Source organism: Hylobates moloch, unplaced genomic scaffold (genome assembly GCF_009828535.3).
Source record: "Hylobates moloch isolate HMO894 unplaced genomic scaffold, HMol_V3 SCAFFOLD_13, whole genome shotgun sequence".
Lineage (NCBI taxonomy): Eukaryota > Metazoa > Chordata > Mammalia > Primates > Hylobatidae > Hylobates > Hylobates moloch.
This window is the reverse complement of record NW_026652288.1, coordinates 42,354,837-42,375,219: the sequence shown is the minus strand read 5'-3', so window position 1 is coordinate 42,375,219 and position 20,383 is coordinate 42,354,837. Positions and strand designations below refer to the sequence as shown.

At 43.2% G+C, this 20,383-nt stretch overlaps 1 protein-coding gene, 1 non-coding gene and 1 pseudogene across 3 annotated transcripts in view; 2 read left to right on the top strand and 1 right to left on the bottom strand.

Annotated features, from left to right (window-relative positions):
* Positions 1-452: 452 nt before the first annotated feature.
* PPM1H (protein phosphatase, Mg2+/Mn2+ dependent 1H) overlaps positions 453-20,383 on the bottom strand; it is a 290,772-nt gene continuing 270,841 nt past the window's right edge. For both annotated transcript variants that reach the window (XM_032173171.2, XM_032173172.2), the window contains exon 10: positions 453-5,104. In XM_032173171.2, the coding sequence (XP_032029062.1) occupies positions 4,957-5,104 (148 nt within the window). In that variant the 3' untranslated portion in view covers positions 453-4,956. The remainder of the gene's footprint in view (positions 5,105-20,383) is intronic.
* Positions 7,942-8,049, top strand: LOC116481363 (small nucleolar RNA U13). The gene has a single exon (XR_004251526.1). It is a non-coding gene; the product is annotated as a small nucleolar RNA U13 (small nucleolar RNA).
* Positions 13,842-15,961, top strand: LOC116480817 (large ribosomal subunit protein eL32-like; annotated as a pseudogene).

Here is a 20,383-nt window from a genome sequence, read left to right as displayed (position 1 = left end):
CACAGTAACTTTTCTCTATAAAATGGTACATTTTACTAACCCTTTGTAAGTACATACTTAAAATGCTTAAGCGATGAAGGGAAGTCTTGATTCTTACTGTCTTCAGCAAGATTAGGCTCTAGCCCTCTCACTTAAGAATACCTCTTGGGAGTAATTCTTTCCTCTGAATTATTCATGTGTTTACTAATGGTATCCATGGTAGTTCCTCTAGAGGCATAGTTGAAATGTATTAGCCTTTACTGTTATTCCTGTGAAGGCTTATAGTGTTGGCATCCATTCCCTCTGGATTTTGAGTCGGTATTCACAGTTGATAACCTCACATTGAGCCATGATACTCTTTGTATCATTATCATTACCTGCTATAAAGAAACCAGACCATTACCTGATATAAAGAAACTTCACAGTGAATTCATAGAAAAGACAGAAAAAAGTTTTGCTGAATATGTCCTATATACATATATATAATATTTTATTTTAAAATGTCATTGAACATATACATTTCTTTAGCTTTTTCCAGGGGACATTGCACCTAAGTTTCAAAACACACAAAATAGATCCCCTTTACTAAACAGTTTTCATTTTTGGGTTACAAAAAAGTCAGTGTTTCACAATCACAAAGCATAAAGGTACATGGTTCTGAAACCGCTTCCAGGCAGATTTCTCTCATTCACTGTACGTAGGGTAGTTTTGGAAACCCAGACCATGATCCATTCCTTACAAATGATCTCCACCATGGGCCTCCCTGGGTCTCCAGAAAAAAAAAAAAAAAACAAAGAAAACTGGGGGCAAAACAGTAGTAAAGTAATAACCTCAGGACTCAGGAAACAAACACAAAATACTTGTGGGAGATCAGAAAAGTAGAGGACACAGGTTCTCCTTCAAGTACATCACAGTAGAAAACTACAGCACATTTACAGCCTTATTTGGTCACTGTCTACCTGGTTGCTACATGAACAAAACTTCACCTAAGACACAGAGGAAAAATTAAAGCTATTTACACAGATAACACTGTGGATTCGAAAGAGCAGTCCTCTGCAGACCGGCACTCCATCTGACAAAAGCCACAGTGCTCACAGAAGAGGCAAGTCAGGCTGCTCGCGTAGCGTCCTTTGAAAAATCCCAGTGTACAAACACGTGCCACGTCACCACACAAAACCAAAGTCTGCTCGGAGAGGTGGGCTACGGTGGGCAGGCTGTAACCTTTCTCTGCAATTGTTAAGTCTTCAAAACTCTGAGTTCCTCACATAAAATTCTGTGCTGTGGCCAGAGCTTGTTTTACCATCTTCTTAGATTGGATCACTTTTAGGATCAGCCTGGTTGTTCTTTGCATAGACAATGACTCTCACAGCTTTCTCCAAGTGTCCCAGAAGCACTAACGTACTGAAAATAGAATCTCATCAAAGCTTAACATATTCACTCGGAAAACAGCGGAGCTGCTGGGTCGCTTAAGGAAAGCTGAGAACCTCAAACCTGTGGAAGGAAAACCAGTGACCACTTGTGGCCTTATAAAGTTGATTGATTGGCAGGTGAGGAAGGGGATATCAAGAGGAGAATCAGAATTTTAAAGACATGGGAGATTTGTCCCTAATGTTTGTTTTCATACTAGTGCTCTTGTTAAGTGGAAAACCCTGCCTGAATGGGGAAGATCTAAGGCTAAATCTGGATCCTGGGACTCTCATTCTTGCCCACCATCATCTCCTTGTGGCTGTCATTGTTCCCTGGAAGTGAATGAATACTGAGAACATAGTAAGAGGAGGGTGGTCACAGGTGACTTCACAAAGCCTCATGGAGGTTAAGTTGTTCAAGAATTTAAAAAGTAAACACCCCAAATCCTCCAAAATGGAATACGGTGGAAAATAACTGAAATTTCCACTGCTTAAGGCTTTGTCCTATTGAGACAGCTGAGTACTTGGCCTAGCCCGATTTTCACCTTTCCTTTTACACCTCAAGAACAGCAGATAGGTCAGCACAACCACAGCAGAACACACCCTCCACCTCTCTGACTGCTGACACTGGCTACAGGAATAAGGCTTTGGTTATCATCTAGCAAAATGCCACAGAGTACAGATGGACTGAGTTTGTTCTAAGGAAAGGAGTTTCACCAGATCGTCTGAAGAGGCCCAGCCCAGCAAAGAGATTTAGAGCAGAAAAGCCTTTCATTAAAGTAGCCACACACCCCTCAAGACAACCATAAAGACTTGACTAGGAAATCAAAAGCTTTTTATTAAACAAGACTTCCTCTGAGGCTATTTGAGCAAGCAGATCTGGCTATAAGTCAGATACGCAAGATTTCAGAACCATGTATAAATACGTTCTGCGGAATTTCGAAGCGTGCGTCCTTTGACTTTTCCAGGAATGCACCAAGGGCCAACCCGTTATGTAGACACAGTTACTGTTTTAGGACGGGGTGACATGGGGCCTGGGTAAAAAAATAAGGCCAAAACTGAGTAAGCTCAATTTATAGAGCAATATCAGTGCTGGGCAGATCTGCCGCGCTTCGTTTACATCATGTTTCCTACTTTTGATTTCTTCATCTCATTTATAGTCTTCCTCCCGTCCCCTAAACACAAACATGACTTTATCTTATAACTAAGATCTTTCCACTCAAGGGGGCGTATGAAAACAATTCCTGGATGCCTTTCTAACTAAAACCAGCAGGACTAAATGCTCAAGATTTTATAATATTTCGATTTAGAGGTTTCTAGAGTTTTTCCTGAGATGTGCCATAGCAGTAAATGAATTGGTGAATTGAGTAGAAGGTAGTTGTGACATCTACACCCAAATTCTTACTCTGGTGGCTTGAATAAAACTGGAGAAGCTCAAGGTAGGGCCCAGATACAGGCCTAGGAAAGCAAAGAAATGAAAGATGGTGGGGACACAGGAAGGGTCCCAAAGACAGCAGCTCAGGGTCCTCCACAGAAGACTTGCTCAGGTTTCCTACTTACACAGGACTCTGAGCGCCAGGGCAGAACAGGGAGTGGACCACACTGCTGTCACGTGCTTGAAGGTTTTCCTACAGCATCAGACTCTGCCCGAAGCAAAGCATTTTCCACAAACTTCTCTCCACAGAGGTATCTGGGGTAGCTAAGATCTACTGCAGGAGGAAGAAACATGCTGTCAGATGAAGACAACTCCTGACAAGGCCGAAGTCCCATTCTTCCCAGGCCAACACTTCCACAAACACCTGGTGGCATGAATTCCCACAGTATTTCACCTGCCAGACAGGGCACTGTCTCCACACCCTGGAACGAGTTCATTCCTGAGTAGGAGTTCATTCCAGGCCTTTTCGAATACAATACCGACAACTCCAGAAATGGCAGGTAATTTACTGCCCTGGAGGAGAGGTTTCTATCCTCTCCTCTGGGAAGAAATTCAAACAAATATGAGAACTGGAATTAGTTCTCTAGCATTCTGGGGGGTCACATCAGTGACCTTTTTCCTTTTTGGGTCAGAAGAGTGTTTTAATTACTCAAAGTTGCCAAAATGGTGGCAATACCTCAGTAGCTCAACAGGAAGAAGACTAGGTAATTTTGTGGCTGTACAAGTCTGCCTAAGAGACAGAAGTGAGTTTTATAATCTACTTGGCCATTCCTCCCAGCAGAGAAGCAGCAGGTAGATGTGGCATGCACTGTGCCTGCTGCTGCTGCTGCTGCTGCTGCTGCTCTTGTGGCGAACACTCAGATGTGGAACCGTAGAGGGACCTTGAGGAGCTGGGACACGATTCTTTAGAGAAGAGACAGGGAGCACAGCATGAGAATGGCCAGTCAACCCATTTCAAATTCTTTTATTAAAGTGTCCCCCTGGGGGGCCTTGCACAAAGATGATGGGGAGAGCAGAACTGCTGCTCCTTGACAGAACTCTGATCCTTACACTTTGTTTGGAGTGGGCTTGGGGACAGTCATAAGCCATGAAACGTGAATCCAAAATGGTCCCCAGATGAGCCATGGTGAACCAACAGATGCAAGGAACTTCTTAAACTGCTCTATTAAACACTGCTTTATATGTGTCCCCATGATACAGAAAAGTGGGATGGGGCCAGCCACTCCAGAAATGAAAATCCAGACTCTCACAGAGAACCCTTGAGCTACACAGGGAGACCACTAAAGACAACAGAGGAACTGCTGGTCCACAGAAACACTCACAGTTTCATGAAAACACACTGATTTGGTGAGAAAATGCAACTTGGGAACAAACATTACACAACAAAGACCCTCTGTCATGCAGGGCACTGGCCCAGATGCTGCCTGGGCTGTGTGGGCTAGAGGAGGTGGGGACAACCCAGCCTGGGTGGGACTTTGACACAGAATTTCCTCAGCAGGGTGTTGGAAAGTCCCAGGCCTGTTCTACGGACGGGGAAAAAAAAAACAGATTCAAGGAATGTCAAAAAAAAAAAAAAAAAAAAAATCCCTGCCTCACTCCACCACTGCCACAAAAGAATAGAAACAGAGAGGAAAAAAAGAGAAGGGGGCGAGGGGCAGACGGCAATCCCTGAAATAAACCTCAGGCTTCCTAGAAGGTGGGCACTTACATTTTGAGGCATGACCCCCTACTTTCCAATGCAGCACTTTTTAACCCGTAGATAAGCTGGCAGCTTGACAGGCTGAAGAGTCCTCTGCCATTTACACCTGAAAATGGCTGCCCCAGCTACTCTAGATAAAATAAATATGATATATATACCCCAAATAGTCAATGGCCACCTCGGAGGCCTATGAAAGGAACTGAAATACAACACTTGGTAGCAGCCTTTGTGTTTTGCTCTTGTTGAGTTGACTTGTTACTAAAGAAATGGAAACCAAAGGGTCATCTTGAAGCATAGCCTTTTGGGCATGAACTCCCCACTTGGGCTGGGAAGAGACTGCATCACTTGGAACTCAGCTGGGGCACTTCCCAGTTCTGTCTTGCCAAGAGGCATCCCAGCTTTCTTCCCCTCTGTCCTCCCAATCCCCTGGGCCATTTTCATGACAGCTTGTTTCCATGTATTAAAGGAATGACATATACAGAAATGTCGTCTCCTGAGCCCAGTCGGTCATTAGATATCCGCCATCCTCTGTCCTTCAGCACACCCCGGGCACGCATCACCAGGTCCTGAGCTGCCAGCGTGTACCTATGCAGGAGAGGCAGGAACGAGACAGTCAGTAGAGCATCAGACAGAAGCCAGGGTCAAGTGAGGCTGGGAAGGGGGAGGCATCACTACAGTTGTATAAATAAGTTTCAAATACACTTACAATAAGAAAAAGACAAGGTCATCTTTTCCCAAAATGTAGGACACCTAATGTGAGATGACTGTTTACATGGTAGTGGGATAAGGCGCTAAATACATTAGATAATAATGTCTTACGTTATTCACCTGCTCAGTCCTCTTTTGATGTTTTTGATTATATTAAGGGGAGTCTCAGTTTGCTGCTAGTATATCTCAAAGAGCTGCTCAAGCTCAGAGCTTTCCATGACAAATGGTATCTAGCTTAAAAAGTACATGGGAAAAATCAGAACTTTTGTTTTCAATATATTTAGTTTTAGAGTTATGTTGCTTTTGTGACAAAGAATAGTCATTTTCTGTTTATGGTAAAAATCATTTAAAATAAATTTTTAAAAGTGAGTTAAGGAAAAATATTAAAATTAATTCAACGTGGCATAAGCATATAGCAAGAATGTGAAGTTTTTTTTTTTTAATTAATTTTTTTTTTTTTTTTTTTTTGGTAAATGACTGATAAGCCTTGGTGTGAGTGAGCTGCTTACTTGTGTCACCCTCTCCTCTTGACCAATGTAAGTTCAGCAAGGCATCCCTTAAGAATTTGAAAATGGCCGGGCGCGGTGGCTCATGCTTGTAATCCCAGCACTTTGGGAGGCCGAGGTGGGCGGATCACGAGGTCAGGAGATTGAGACCACGGTGAAACCCCGTCTCTACTAAAAATACAAAAAAATTAGCTGGGCGTGGTGGCGGGCGCCTGTAGTCCCAGCTACTCGGAGAGGCTGAGGCAGGAGAATGGCGTGAACCCAGGAGGCGGAGCTTGCAGTAAGCCGAGATTGTGCCACTGCACTCCAGCCTGGGTGACAGACTGAGACTCCATCTCAAAAAAAAAAAAAAAAATTTGAAAATAAGATTGCTGAGATTTAAACTGTAAGCTTAAGGAGAAAGAATGACACTATAAGCTGATGGAAAGTATTAACATCTAGGAGAAAGACTAACTTGGGAGGTGATTTGGGTGGGTATGGGCCTGGGTTAGCCCTGAGGCATAAAAAAATGAGACAAAACATTGGCAGGTGTCTATCCAAACACTGACCAGAGCAGAGGGAGTCATAGTTGACAGCCTTCAGAGGAACTTAGTTCCACTGGCAGGGTCATATTTGGTGAGGGATGGACTATTTTCTTAGTCTATACCATTAAGCATATGATTCAGCTTTATTCTGATTTCGTGTTCACCAAAGAACCTCCTGATTACGATCTGCCTCCCTGTGTAGGCCTGCCTACAGGAAAGAATGAGCTAGTCATTTTTACTTTAAGAATATCCATCAGTTATATTTCTCTGCTTAAATGTCAAGTGGCATTTTGGTTTACAGATCAATCTTGTGAGCTTGGTTAAGGTGAGACCAACTGTGATAATGAATCTCTTTTTTGTATCTTGATTAAATCAGTTTCTGAACCTGAAAAGCTAAGAGCCAGACTGGTAAATCATCAAGATGATAAATGTCACCATGTAAGTCCTCTTGGAAGCTAGCCTGTGGGCCTTTTACAAGGGACCACCCTGATATTGCTAGTGACCTTTCTCTACTCGGAATGTCTCAGTAGTCTTGCCTTCAGAGCTGTGAGTTATGGAATTCAGAACCCCAGAAGCCTCTCCATTTCTTTTGCTAAAATTCACAGACTTTCATGTTGAGGACTGTATCATTGTTACATTATTTAAGAACAAGTGCTCTAGCAAATGATCCCAGGATTGTGAAGATTCCAAGTTGTTCAGTCTTTGAGGACCAAGTCTATTTGTACAGCCCAGATAACAGACAGAAGTGTAACATACACTATAGCAGAAAGGATATTATAGTTAATACAAAATAAATACCTTTCCTTCTAGAGGATGGGGTAGTAGGTAAATAATTTTTTTCTGGTAAATAATTTTTTTCTATCTGTATTGAGAGAATTATCATCTTTGAGGCAGAAATCTTTAAGCTATTCTTGAGAGAAGATGCAAACAGTTCGTCCTGAGGTTCTCCTCCTCTTGAGATCAGGAAATAAACAAAGGCCTCCAAAGAGATCTTTGGCTGAAGAGCTAAGTAAATATCTCAAAATCGACATATTGCAGCTCATACACTATAATCAGAAAAGCCTCTCAGCTGCTCACCTCATGTATTAATTTGTTCTCACACTGCTATAAAGAACTACCTGAGACTGGGTAATTTATAAGCAAAAGAGGTTTAATTGTCTCACAGTTCTGTATGGCTGGGAAATAGGAAACTTACAATCATGCCGATGGTGAAGCAAGGCATGTCTTACATGGCAGCGGGAGACAGCGAGTGAAGGGGGGAAATGACTTTTAAATCATCAGATCTCGTGAGAACTCACTCACTATCACAAGAACAGCATGGGGGAAATCTGTCCCCATGATCTAATTGCCTCCCACCAGGTCCCTCTCCTGACATGTAGGGATTACAATTTGACATAAGATTTGGGTGGGGACACACAGCCAAACCATATCACCCCAGCTTACTCTTAGTTTTATATTAAATTGTATATGAGACATAAACACATGGGGAGAGGTCACCAGCCACACCAGAGTGACATTTATTATCCTGGTGATTGACCAGTCTGCACCTGAGCTTTTTAGGTTCAGAAACCTGGCTAAGTTTATTTGCCTATCAGGCCTGAACACACCTTAACCCAGCTATGAGCTGACTAGACAGAAAATTATGGTATGCTATGAGAAAGTATGCCTGACAATAAGATACTCAGTCCTTTTCTAGTTCATAAGCTTGATGTTTGAGTTTTCACACTTACTTACGTGTGAAATGTGCCTCCCTTAAACCTTGTTACTACGTCAGCACATTACCCATGAGACATGGAAAAAAAAAAAGACACTCAAAGATGTCAAAAAACAGATACGAGAACTCAAAACACAACTCTTTATGGCTATTTTAAGCTCCAAACAGGCCTCAACAGGTACTGCAGTCATGGAGAAATGACTGGCTTTATTAGAGTCATGAAAGATGACCAAGAGACCACCCTGATGCTGCTATTACTAGTGACTTTGCATATTTTTCAAATGGTCAAAATTAGCTTGGTATTTTTAAAAAGGAAGCATTAGGTCACCTAGAAAAGATGGCTACCCAGGAAACTCATTTCCCTGAGGGCTGTAGATAATTAAGGTTTCAGTCTTCGATATGGTTATTTCCTGTTCCAAGATAACTTCCTTTGAGATTGCTTCTCTCTTCACCATCCACTCTGTTTTCCCTTAGGTGCTGAATTTCCTGAGGGAAAATCCACTCTTGCTTTCTCAATTTATTACTTCCCATTTTCTTCCTTTGTCTCTTACCAGTAGGCCCAATACCCTACTAATCTGTCCTCTTAAAGCTTCATCCAAGGGTGGCTTCTCAATACTTATTCTGCTTAACCCTTTGTGTTCAGCACAAATACTGCTGACTATTTTCTCCTTAAAAATCTCTGTTCTTGAATTCTCCTTTCTTTCTGGGGCTCCCATGCCATAATCCACTCCAAGTTCTCCTGTGACTGGGCTTCCATGACACACAGCACAAGTCCTTCTCTCTGATGCTCCTTCTTAATTTCCTTTGTAGGCCCTAACTAAGACTTAGGAAGAACTCAATGATCATTAATTTCTTTTTACTTCCAGAGTGGAACATCCCCAGGTATCATCCTTAGTTAATGGTATCCTGGTCTCTTAGGCAAGAAATCGTACTGTTTTTCAGTGCCACTTTCACACCCTGATATTGTTCAATTATGAAATCCACAGGGCAGGGTAGGACTTCTAAACTTTGCATTATTATTTAGAGACAGGGTCTCGCTCTGTCATCCAGGCTGGAGTGCAGTGGCATAATCATAGCTCACTGTAACCTCAAAGTCTTGGGGTCAAGTGATCCTCTCACCTCGGCCTCCCGAGTAGCTAGGACTAAGGCATATTCCACCATGCCCAGCTAATAAACTTTGCATTATTTTAAGTGTATTTTATTAGTTGCAAATGGCTAATTAAAACAAAATCTATATAGTCATTAAGATGATAATTTTGTTTATTGCAAAAACTGGTAGATCTGTGCCTATATTTTGCAGTCATATATACACACACATATGAAAACTTATTTTGTGTTTTTTATTATGTGCTTCTTTCCTTCTTTCTTGTTTTCTGTCAGTCAGGTTGATAGCTTTAATATTCCCCTGCCCCAACTGGCTTGGAAGTGTTATTTCTATTATCAGTTATGCTTAAATTTTTAATATATAAGTTAATCATATTTCTGTCCTCCTCCTGAAAATAAAAGGACCTTAGAATGCCTTCTTTCATCTTCCATGTTACTGCCTATTATTTTAATTCACCTTTTTTTGAGTCTGCCTTAATCATTATCATTTACAATCTACACTTACATAAATAAACCAACATACTAACTTCTTTGCTTTTTATGAAACTATTCCTTGCTTCTGCATTTAATTTCCTTTTATTGAATTACATTTTTAGTAATTTTTTTAACAATGGTCTGTGAGTGGTAAGCTCACCTAGTCTTTGGATTAAGAAAATCTTTATTTTTACCTTTGATTTTGGCTGATAGCTTTATTGTTATGCAATTCTAGATTGTCTGTTATTTTCCCTCAGCAGTTTGAAGACATTATTCTGCTTACTTCTGACTTCTACTCTTTTTGAGAAGTCTGTCTTTTATCATTCCTTTATAGGTAGATGGCTTTTGTCATTGATAGCTTTTCATGTTTTTGTTTTTTTGTTGCTGATATGAAGTACCACCAAGACATAACAAAAAGGAGCTTTTTATTTATCATGGTAAGAAATTAGTTTTACTCTTTCAAACTGAAAACTTCTGAAAAATTCTCAGCCATCAACTTTTTGGATATTGCCTCTCCTCTATGTTGTATTCTCCATAAACTCTTATTAGATCTTATTTTACCTTGCAGATTTCAACTTCTCTGCGATATCTTTCAATTCACTAACTAACTCCCTTTAGCAGTTTACTGTCCATTTAGTCAATTAGTTTGTTTCAATGACAGTGTTTCACCATTGTGAATTTCTATTTGGTTCTTGTCCAGATTGACCTCTTCTGACCTTATGATTCTATATGCATAAACTTAACTCTCTTCTACACTTGTTCTGTTACACCCAGGTTTTCTTTGAGGGCCTGGAGGGAAGGCTCTATTGTATTTGGTTATTCTTTCTCATGGTGAGTGTGAAGGGAAGAATAAGTGCTTCTTCAGAAGGGGTTGTTCGCTATGTGCCCTGGGTTATCCACAGAGATTTAAAATTTGCCTTTACTGAGGGGCAGTATGGGTTTCTGTAGTGCTAGAGCATGTTCATTTCAGCTTTTTGGCTTAGGATCCCCATACCACAGGAGTAGTATTGTTAGAGTAGGCAGTTAGGTAGACATGATCAGGACAGGGGAGGGCCCTCCCACAGGAATGTCTGGCGACCATCAGGTGATAGTCGGGCCATTGTTAAACCCTCTAAAATAACAATTGGTCACAGCTGGCACCAGGGACCTGCCGTCTCCCAATAGAAAACACCTGGCCAGGTGCAGTGGCTTACGCTTGTAATCCTAGCACTCTGGGAGGTCAAGGCGGGCGGATTAACTTGGGCCCAGGAGTTAGACACCAGCCTAGGCAATGTGGTGAACCCTGTCTCTACAAAAAAATACAAAAATTAGCTGGGCACATGCCTGTCGTCCCAGCTACTCGGGAGGCTGAGGTGGGAAGATCTCTAGAGCCTGGGAAGATCTCTAGAGCCTGGGAAGCGAGGCTGTGCCAGTGCACTCCAATCTGGGTGAGAGAGAGAGACTTTCTCAAAAAAAAAAAAAAAAAAAAAAAAGCAACACCTGAAGCAGGTGATCAGCAGCTTCCTGATAAGGTCTCAGGAGATAGGCGAGTGGGCGCAAGCACACGCACTAGGAGGTGAAATGGCATATCACTATCATATGGCCTTCCTCCAGAAACACTCAACAGATAAGGGAAAAACGAATGAGCATGCGTACTTCAGTAAGCACGCTGCATATGCAGCCCCTCCCAACTGCTGGCAGGCCACTGTGCATGCAGACAGCCCGCCCCAAGGGAAGAATCAGGGGAGAAGAAACGCACAGCATGCCAATGTATAAAACCCCAAGTCAAGGCCGGACGAGGCACTTGGATCTCTCAAGTCGGCCACTTGGTCCTCTTCCAAGTTCCTCCTCTAAAACTTGCCTCAGTCTCTCACTCTGCCTTTTGTCCCTGGGCTGAATTCTTCTTTCCTCCAAGGCAGCAAGAACTGAGTTGCTGCAGACCTGTACGGATTCGCCGCTGCTAACCATATGAGGTTTAACTTCACACTTTTCCTGTGTGGTAAACCTACCCAGCCATTTCCTCCTCCTCATAAAACCTCAATCTTGTCAGGCAGCTGCCCTCCTCCATGTACCCATATGCTTCAGAAGCATAAGGACAGCCCCGCCTGAGGGAGAAGTTTAGGGAAGATTCCTAGGACCTGTTCTTCCTACCCTGTTCCCAGGGGCTCGGATTCCTTCACATGGCTTCTCTCCGCCAGCTTCTCCAGTGCATGTCTATCCCTCCTTGTCCAAGAGCACTGTGCGTGGACAACTGAGTCGTTAGATGCTGCACTCCATAGGTGACAGTGCAAATGCTCTAGGACCAGCTTCCTGACATTCCCTTCATGCCACAGGAGACCCAGCATTGCAGTGAAACTCAGCAACAGCATTCGGGGAAGATGAAGTCACTTGTAGGAGCTTTCCTCATAGATTCATTAACTCAACACAATCCTGGGGACCCAGCTCTTGGGAGAAGGCTTTTTGTGTCAGCCACCATATTGGGCCAGGCTGGTGGCCATTTCGGAGCTCATTTGCATCCATCTTTGGAGCCACCTTGCCATATGAAATGCATGAAATCCTTTGCAAGGCTGCTTTATGTCAAGCCTGGGGCAAGAACAAACAACTTTCTCTGAAGGAAAATTGCTTCTCCTGCCCCCATTGTATTCTCCAATTTCTACCTTATATCAGGGCTCCCTGGGTCGGTGACAGTGAAAGTGCTTAAGGTGGTACTAAAACAGGAAGGCTTTATTGGTTTTGTTACTGAGGCTGAACACAAGGGCATTTACGTGCCATAAAAGGAGAATTGTAGAAAGTAGTAGGAGAAAATTTGAGTCAACACATACTCTATAAGCATAAAATATCCAAGAGAGCAGCCAAGAAGAATATGGTACAGCTGAAGACAGCCAATGGGTAGTGGATTCTGCTACACACCAACTGGGACTGTGTGGCAGCCGGAGCCTGATGCTTCTGGAAGCTGTGTGTGGAGCAGCCCTAGTGCCATCACTGAATGCTGGGCCAGGCTGCATTAGACAACTGTGGAGGAGTTTGAAATGCCCCCTCCTAATGAAGAGTCTCCCCAGGAGACATGTTTTGAATTTTGAGAACATTTTTCTTCTCTAGCTGAAGCTTTCAGTATTTATCAGCGAAGCTCTGCTGAAAGCAATGGCTGCTGGGCAGGGATCAGACTTGGCAAACTTCACAGGGCTCAGGCTCCGAGGGGGAGGGAGCAGAGAAAAGACAGCAGGGGAGGCATGGAAAACAAAAAGGAAGAGGGGCTGAAGAGCGATGGGAAGGCCAAAGCTCTTTTCATAACCACTAACTCTTAAAGTCAGGCGGAAGGAGGCCATAAATCCTCGATTGTCCTCTTGTCCTTGCAGATTCTGTTGCTGTCCTTAGTGATTTTCCCTCCTAACGGACCAGAAAAGGGCTCTGGGTGTGAGCGTGGCTTGCCCAGCTTCCAGTCCTGGCTTTCCCATCATCCAGATGGGTGGCTCTGGAAAAAGTCCTTAGCCTCTTGGAGCCCCTCTTTCCTTACTTAATAACAGTGCACACCTCCAAGGCTCCTGTAACAGCCATGTGATCTTTCCATAAAGCATTCAGCACAGTGCCTGGTACACAATCGGAGGTCAATAAATGTTAGTTATATTCATTATTAGATATTAAATGCCTTTCTCCTCCCCAGGAGTTTTGTCGTAAGTCATCTACGTCTTATAGTCTGTTTTCTGAATCTTAAGCATCTGAATCAGCATAAGAGTGTCAAAAATAAATAATTTCAGGCTGCAGGCTATCACCATGTCTTAAAGTTCTTAATAGTTCTTGTTGGGTGGGAACCTCAGTTTGCCATTTGGATGGTACAGGCAGGGTCTTATAAGAGGGTGAGTAGTGGCAGGAACTGGGGAATTAATTAATGGCTTCCAAATATTTGCATATAAAAGGCAGCCTCCATCTGCTGACACCCGCAGTAATACAGTGTGATGGGAACAGGAGGAGGAATCCCCTTTGCATTCTAAGCAGGCCTCAGAAATTTAAGAGGTAGAAAAGCTCTCCCAGCTTTGGAATGTTGGCAGGGGTCTATGGCAGTGGCGTCTTGGTGGGTGGACGGTCAGGGGTGGCTTGGAAATGGCCTTTGTTGTGCCCAGAACTAGGCAACTCATCCTGGGAGAAGGCACACATCTTAGATTCACTGCTGGGAGCTGGTCCACAGATGCCCCTTGTGTAGCTCTGGAACCGAGTTCTGAAGCAGGTGAAGCTGCTCATGCCAGCTTCTGTCCCCTTTCAGGTTATGGGGACTCCACTCAGGCAGAATACCCTGAGACACCAGAATAATGACAACTGTTGTCTGCAGTGCTGTCACTGGGCTCATTGGGAGTCTGTGTGCTGCCAGCAGACACAAAGCTGCAGACTGGAGAGAGTTCCCCACCCCCATGAGAGAGGGTGAGAAGCCCTACCAGTCCTCATCCACCTCTATGCACCCTGGCACTGGTTCCCTGGTTTCTTAGGTGGTAGGTTTTTAGTTCAAATTCCAAACAGTAACATTTCAATACGAGGGGGCATAATAGACTATTTCCTTCTCAATCCTCCCTGGCAAGCCCTGTAAAATATCCTGATGTGGCCACACAGCTCTGCCACATAAACACCCTAAACAGGATGGGACGGTGGCTGGCTGTGTGCTGTTAGAGGCTGCCACAGCCAGGACCTCAGGCTGACTTCTGAATTCCCAGAGATTTGAGTGTGCTAAACATTGCAAGAGAGAAAATTGCAGATTTTATCTAGTCTTCAAACACCAGATCAAACACTCATGAATTTGTTCTTAAAACCAGTAATTGATATGGTGAAAAGTGGAGGAAACCCTTCTTTTTTGCATTTAAGGCATAGTTTTTGAAAACCTTGTGGCATGCTAGAAATTAGTTCAGCTAACTCATGGAAAGGTTTCATAGAAAGAACCTTCATATTTTCCCAAAATAAATTTCATATTAGGGTAATGCAAACTAGCATTTAATACTTGCTTTAATGCCTGTTGTCAGTGTTGGTGTTTTACTATTAACCTTTCACTGATTAATCTCTTCCTTCCAAGGCACACAGCTATCTGAGCAACGGAGAGCGTGGATGTGAAGACTGACAAGTGTGGACATCAGGAAGCTTTCTCTCATCAGAGATATACTCTGTAGGGTTTATGGTATACTGGTACTTACAGATTTAATTCCGCATAAAAAGCCCTTCAAGGGTCATGGCAGGGAGACTGAGGGTCATTAAATCCAGGTTACAAAAAAAAAAAAAATGAGGTGGGGCCAGGCATGATGGCGCACATCTGCAATCCCAGCACTTTGGAAGGCCAAGGCAGAGGCAGGAGGATTGCTTGAGACAAGCCTGGGTAACACAGTGAATTTCTTTCTTTTTTTAAAAAAAAATGAAAAAGAAGTTTCCACAGACAGACAGGTTTGGGGAAATGAATATCTAGAGCAAAGCCTGCACAGTTTTGCCTGGGCACTGGGAATGTGAATCCATGTGCATTTCCAAGTTTGGTTAGCTATTCCCTGGCCCCAGTTCTTCTTGGCTTTGCCCACTCCCTTTTCCCCTTCAGTAATATTAACAATTTATTCCTTTCTGACAAAATGGTAAGCGTCTTCTTCTTTGAGTGTTTACATATTTGCCTCCGTTTTGAATATTCTTCCCAGGAGACCCCCCCCACTGAACCTCCAGCCTTACAGAGGGGACAGTCAGTTGCAGATATTTTGCATCAGAAAACCCTTTCCAGGTTTGAGTGCCTTCTCCCAATCATGCAGGATCTTTAGGGCTTAAAAGAGAACCTTACTGGATAAGGAACCAGAGGACTGTGCAGCCCAACCTCCACGACCTGCAGCAACCCCACTCCAGAATGTTAGCTCAATGCATTTCCTAGGAACAGTTCATTTCATGACCCCACAAGAGTAAAAGAACTGCCAGCTTCCCTACAATTCAGGGCAAACTGTGATGAAAAGAAAGAAAGAGGGGCCATCTCCTCCTCGGCATCATGGCCGCCTTCAGACTCCTTGTGGAGCCCAAGATTGTCAAAAAAAGAACCAAGAAGTTCATCCAGCACCAGTCTGACCAATATGTCAAAATCAAGCATAACTGGTGGAAACCCAGAGATACTGACAACAGGGCATGTAGAAGGTTCAAAGGCCAGATCTTGATGCCCAACATTAGTTATGGGAGCAGCAGAAAACCAGCACATGCTGCCCAGCGGCTTCTGGAAGTTCCTGATCCACAGCGTCAAGGAGCTGGAAGTGCTGCTGATGTGGAACAAATCTTTCTTACTGTGCTGAGATCCTTCACGATGTTTCCTCCAAGAACTGCAAAGCTGTTGTGGAAAGAGCTGCCCAGCTGGCCATCAGAGCCACCAACCCCAATGCCAGGCTGCGCAGCGAAGAAAATGGGTAGACAGCTCATGTGCACATTTTGTGTTCTAAAATACTGTAAAAACTGCAAAAAAAAAAAAAAAAAAAAAAAAAAGAGAGAAAAACTTACTGCACTCATATTCTGGCTCATCCATAAAGCCGCCTTTTAATTTTCTGGTTCCTTCGTTGAGACAGTTCAAAAGAGCAAAAAGACTTAAGATACACCGGGGTCAGAAGGATCACACAGTTCATTTTCACTCCCATCTCTGCCTGAGAGGATGGTGTGAGGGTCAGAACACATCTTTATGCTAATCACCTCTTCCCTCACAGCACATTCTGGAGGGGGAGATGCTATTTTAAATTCCTTGCTGGGAAGGATGTCAACAGAGGAAGACAATGCTGGCAATTTGTTTAGAATGGCTGTCACTAGGAGGCAAAAGAAAAACAAAAAGAAAAGGAACCCACAGGCAACATAAACAAAAGCCCAACAATCAAACGGCGAGAGCCCCAGTCTTGCCTGTCTCAGGCCTCATTCCCTGCCTCTTTTTGTCCTGCTTCCTTTCTAGACAAAACTGGGAGGGCCGGGCGCGGTGGCTCACGCTTGTAATCCCAGCACTTTAGGAGGCCGAGGCGGGCGGATCACGAGGTCAGAAGATCGAGACCACAGTGAAACCCCGTCTCTACTAAAAATACAAAAAATTAGCCGGGCGTGGTGGCGGGCGCCTGTAGTCCCAGCTACTCGGAGAGGCTGAGGCAGGAGAAAGGCGTGAACCCGGGAGGCGGAGCTTGCAGTGAGCCGAGATTGCGCCACTGCACTCCAGCCTGGGCGACAGAGCGAGACTCCGTCTCAAAAAAAAAAAAACCAAAAACAAAAAAACAAAAAAAAAAACCAAAAACTGGGAGATCCTGGTAAGACTCAAAGTAAAACAGGCCCACTCAAAACCTCAGATGCAGAAGCACCTTACTCTTCTCACTGGCTTTGTTCCATTCCCCTTCCCTCAGGCTTCCCATCCTGGGGAGAACTTTTCCCTTCTGATTTTGTGTCCAACAATAGGCTGACCTCCTTTGGTCAGTTCCCTCAGGCTTGAACTCAGCAACTCTCCACTGAAAATTAAACAGGCAAACTTGTAGTCCCACGCTACATATGGAGAGATAGATAGGAACTCTCTGGCTAAGGAAGGGCTAATAGAGCCTCTGGAATTATAGTGGGCCTTTCCTCATCACAGAAATTATGACTTGGTGACTTCCACTCATATTTCCATTTGGCACGACAAGATTAGAACAGCTGCCAGCTGAGAGGGCACCGGCTCTTGGGACTGAGCTCTTTGTCCATGAGCCTCCCAAGGAGACATCCTAAATTGGTGTGTGAGTGTCATGCCCTCCTACCAAACCACACACAGGTATGTACAAAGATGTCGAACACATGAAAGAGAACACCATTTCACATATTCCTAAATTATGAGTTTGACAACAGAAAGAGAAAAAACAACCCTAAAATTTGTATGAAACTACAAAAGACCCAGAATAGCCAAAGCAAACTTGAATAGAAAGAACAAAGCTGGAGACATCACATTTCCTGACTTTAAAATATACTATAAAGCTATATTAACCCAAATAGCATGGTACTGACATAAAAACAGACACATAGACCAATGGGACAGAATAGAGAACCCGGAAGTAAATCCATGCATTTACAGCCAACTCGTGTTCAACAAAGGTGCCAAGAACATACATTGGGGAAAGGACAGTCTCTTCAATAAATGGTGCTGGGAAAATTGGATATCCACACGCAGAAAAAAGAAACCAGACCCCTATCTCTCACCATATACAAAAATCAAATAAAAATAAAGACAAATATAAGACCTGAAACTATGGAACTACTGGAAGAAAACATTGGAGAAATGCTTTAGGACGTTGGTCTGAGCAAAGGTTTCTTGGCTAAGACCTAAATTGTGAGTCTTAAGTTTCTCTGATGTCCCAATATGGTGCAGTTACTAAGGAACACACAGGGGTAGGAAAACAATCCTCATCTTGTTTCTTACCATCAGATTTTGCAGAATGCTTCCTGGCTGTGAATCATAATGAACAAATTACATAAATTCCATATTGTTACCACAGACTTCCTTTAAGACAAATAATTTTCACATTCATGATCTCATGAGATCATGAGCTCCTGCTGACCCCTCATACCTCATCTGTTGACATTCTGCTCACCACTTCCAAGGCCAGTCAGCCACACTGACTGTTGGGTTCCAGAATGTGCCATGTTTTTTCTCCCCAACTCCCCTGACCCCTGCCTTGCTCCCGTTTATTCTTCAGGTTTAAGTGTAGACATCCTGTGCTTTAGGTTAATGCTGCTGTAATCCCTCCAGACTTTAAACTCAAAGAGGACAGAGCTGAGGTCTGTGTTCCTCACAAGTGTCTAGCAGGCCTTGGCTCACAAAATAGGTCCTTAGTGGTATTTCCCAGATGAACAAATCAGAATAGGAGTTATTTGTTAAGAAGAAAACCTTGACTCTTCAGTTCCTTATTTTTTGAGACAGTGTCTCGCTCTGTCACCCAGGCTGGAGTGCAGTGGCACCATCTCGGCTCACTGCAACCTCTACTTCCCAGCTTCAAGAGATTCTCATGCCTCAGCCTCCAAAATAGCTGGGATTACAGGGGCCACCATGCCCGGCTAACTTTTGTATTTTTAGTATAGACGGGGTTTTGCCACATTGGCCAGGCTGGTCTTGAACTCTTGGCCTCAAGTGATCCGCCCTGCCTCGGCTTCCCAAAATGCTCGGATTACAGGTGTGAGCCACTGCGCCCAGGCCAGTTCTGTCTTTTAAAACACTTTTTTTTTTCTTCTTATTTTTAGAGAGAGAGTCTGTCTGTGTTGTCCAGGCTGGTCTTGAACTCAAGCTTAAGCCATCTTCCTGCCTCAGCCTCTGGAGTCACTCAGATTATAGGCACGTACCATTGCACCTGTCTTTACAACCATAATTGTCTCATCTGCAGACTATAGTCTATTTCTTGCCGATAAACTCTGTTCCCCTTGCAATTTTCCCTTTCATTCATCCATCCGATATAGGATTCTTTCTATTGCTTTGGTTTGCCATCTTCCCCGAAAGGCATACAGAAAACATTTTTTCTTTCCCATCCTGTTTGTTCCAAAGAGATCCTTGTGAACCCTGCCTCCATAGGCAACCGTTCTCGTGGACCCCAGGAGCCTGCTCTGACCAGGCATGTGCACACTGCCCACGGGTTACCACTCCTTGGCATACAGATTTATCAGCCTGGAGAAAGACAGGCTGGTAAGCAAGACCAAGCCAGCTTAGACACAGAAAAAAAGTGCTGAGTGCCTTTTAATGCATAACTGGCAGGTGGCTTTGCAAAGCTTTATAAAAGTAATCATAGTAGAGAAAAATCAACATGAGAATGTTGCTAACAAGTGGGATACATAACATGAAACTTGAAAGCCGAAAAACACATTCAAATTCAAATAAAGGAATATTTAATTATAGTGCCATCAATTCCTCCACACCTGAGCTAAATTATATCAAACAATTCGAGGAGGAGACAGTCTACCTTCACGTTTCCTGAATTTCTGTTGTGAAATATATGAGACAGAACAATAACAACACACACGTCTATTAGTGCTTATTATCTGTTAGGCACTTCACCTAATAATATATATGTATGAGGTTAATACTGTCGGAATCTCCATTTTACATATGAAGAATCAGAGTCAGAAGAGTTAAGAAATTTTCCCAAGGTCCTAAATCTAGCAGGGGAAGAGCCAAAATTCAATTTGGGAAGTAATTATAGGTTACAGGCTCTTAACCACTAGACTACCCTGCCTCTCATATTTTACATATAAAAAGATGTATATGCCATTTATAGTTTAAAAATAACAATGTACCTGCCATCTACTTGAAGGAACGGAATATTATCAGTAAATATCTTAGAAACCCAACAGGCCTCAGCATATATTCCCCTTGGTACCTGCCTCTTCTCCTCTCAAAGTAACCATTATCTTGAATTTTGGGCCAATTTTCTTGGTTTTTGTTCTAGTTTTAATGTCTATATCCCTAAACAATATATTGGTAGTTTTCACTTCATGTAAATAGAATCCTAATGTATGTATTTCTCTATGGCTTATTAAACTCAACATTATGTTTGTGAGATTCTTCCCTGTTAATAAGCACAGCTTTGGCTCATTTTGGGGGTGGGGGAGGTGCTATAAAGTATCCCAATATTTGTTTACCCATTCCCACCACTGGACATGCAAGTTACTTCCAGTTTCTGTAATTAAAAACAATTCTGTGAATATCTTCTTGCATGAACGACGATGCAAGAGTTCTTCCAGGGGAGTCGGTTCTCGAATTTTAGCAGCATCAGAATCACCTGCGTGGTTTGTTAAAACACAAATGGTTGGTCCTACCATTGGAGTTTTTATTTCAGGTGGGGCATATTCCCCTTGGTACCTGCCTCTTCTCCTCTCAAAGTAACCATTA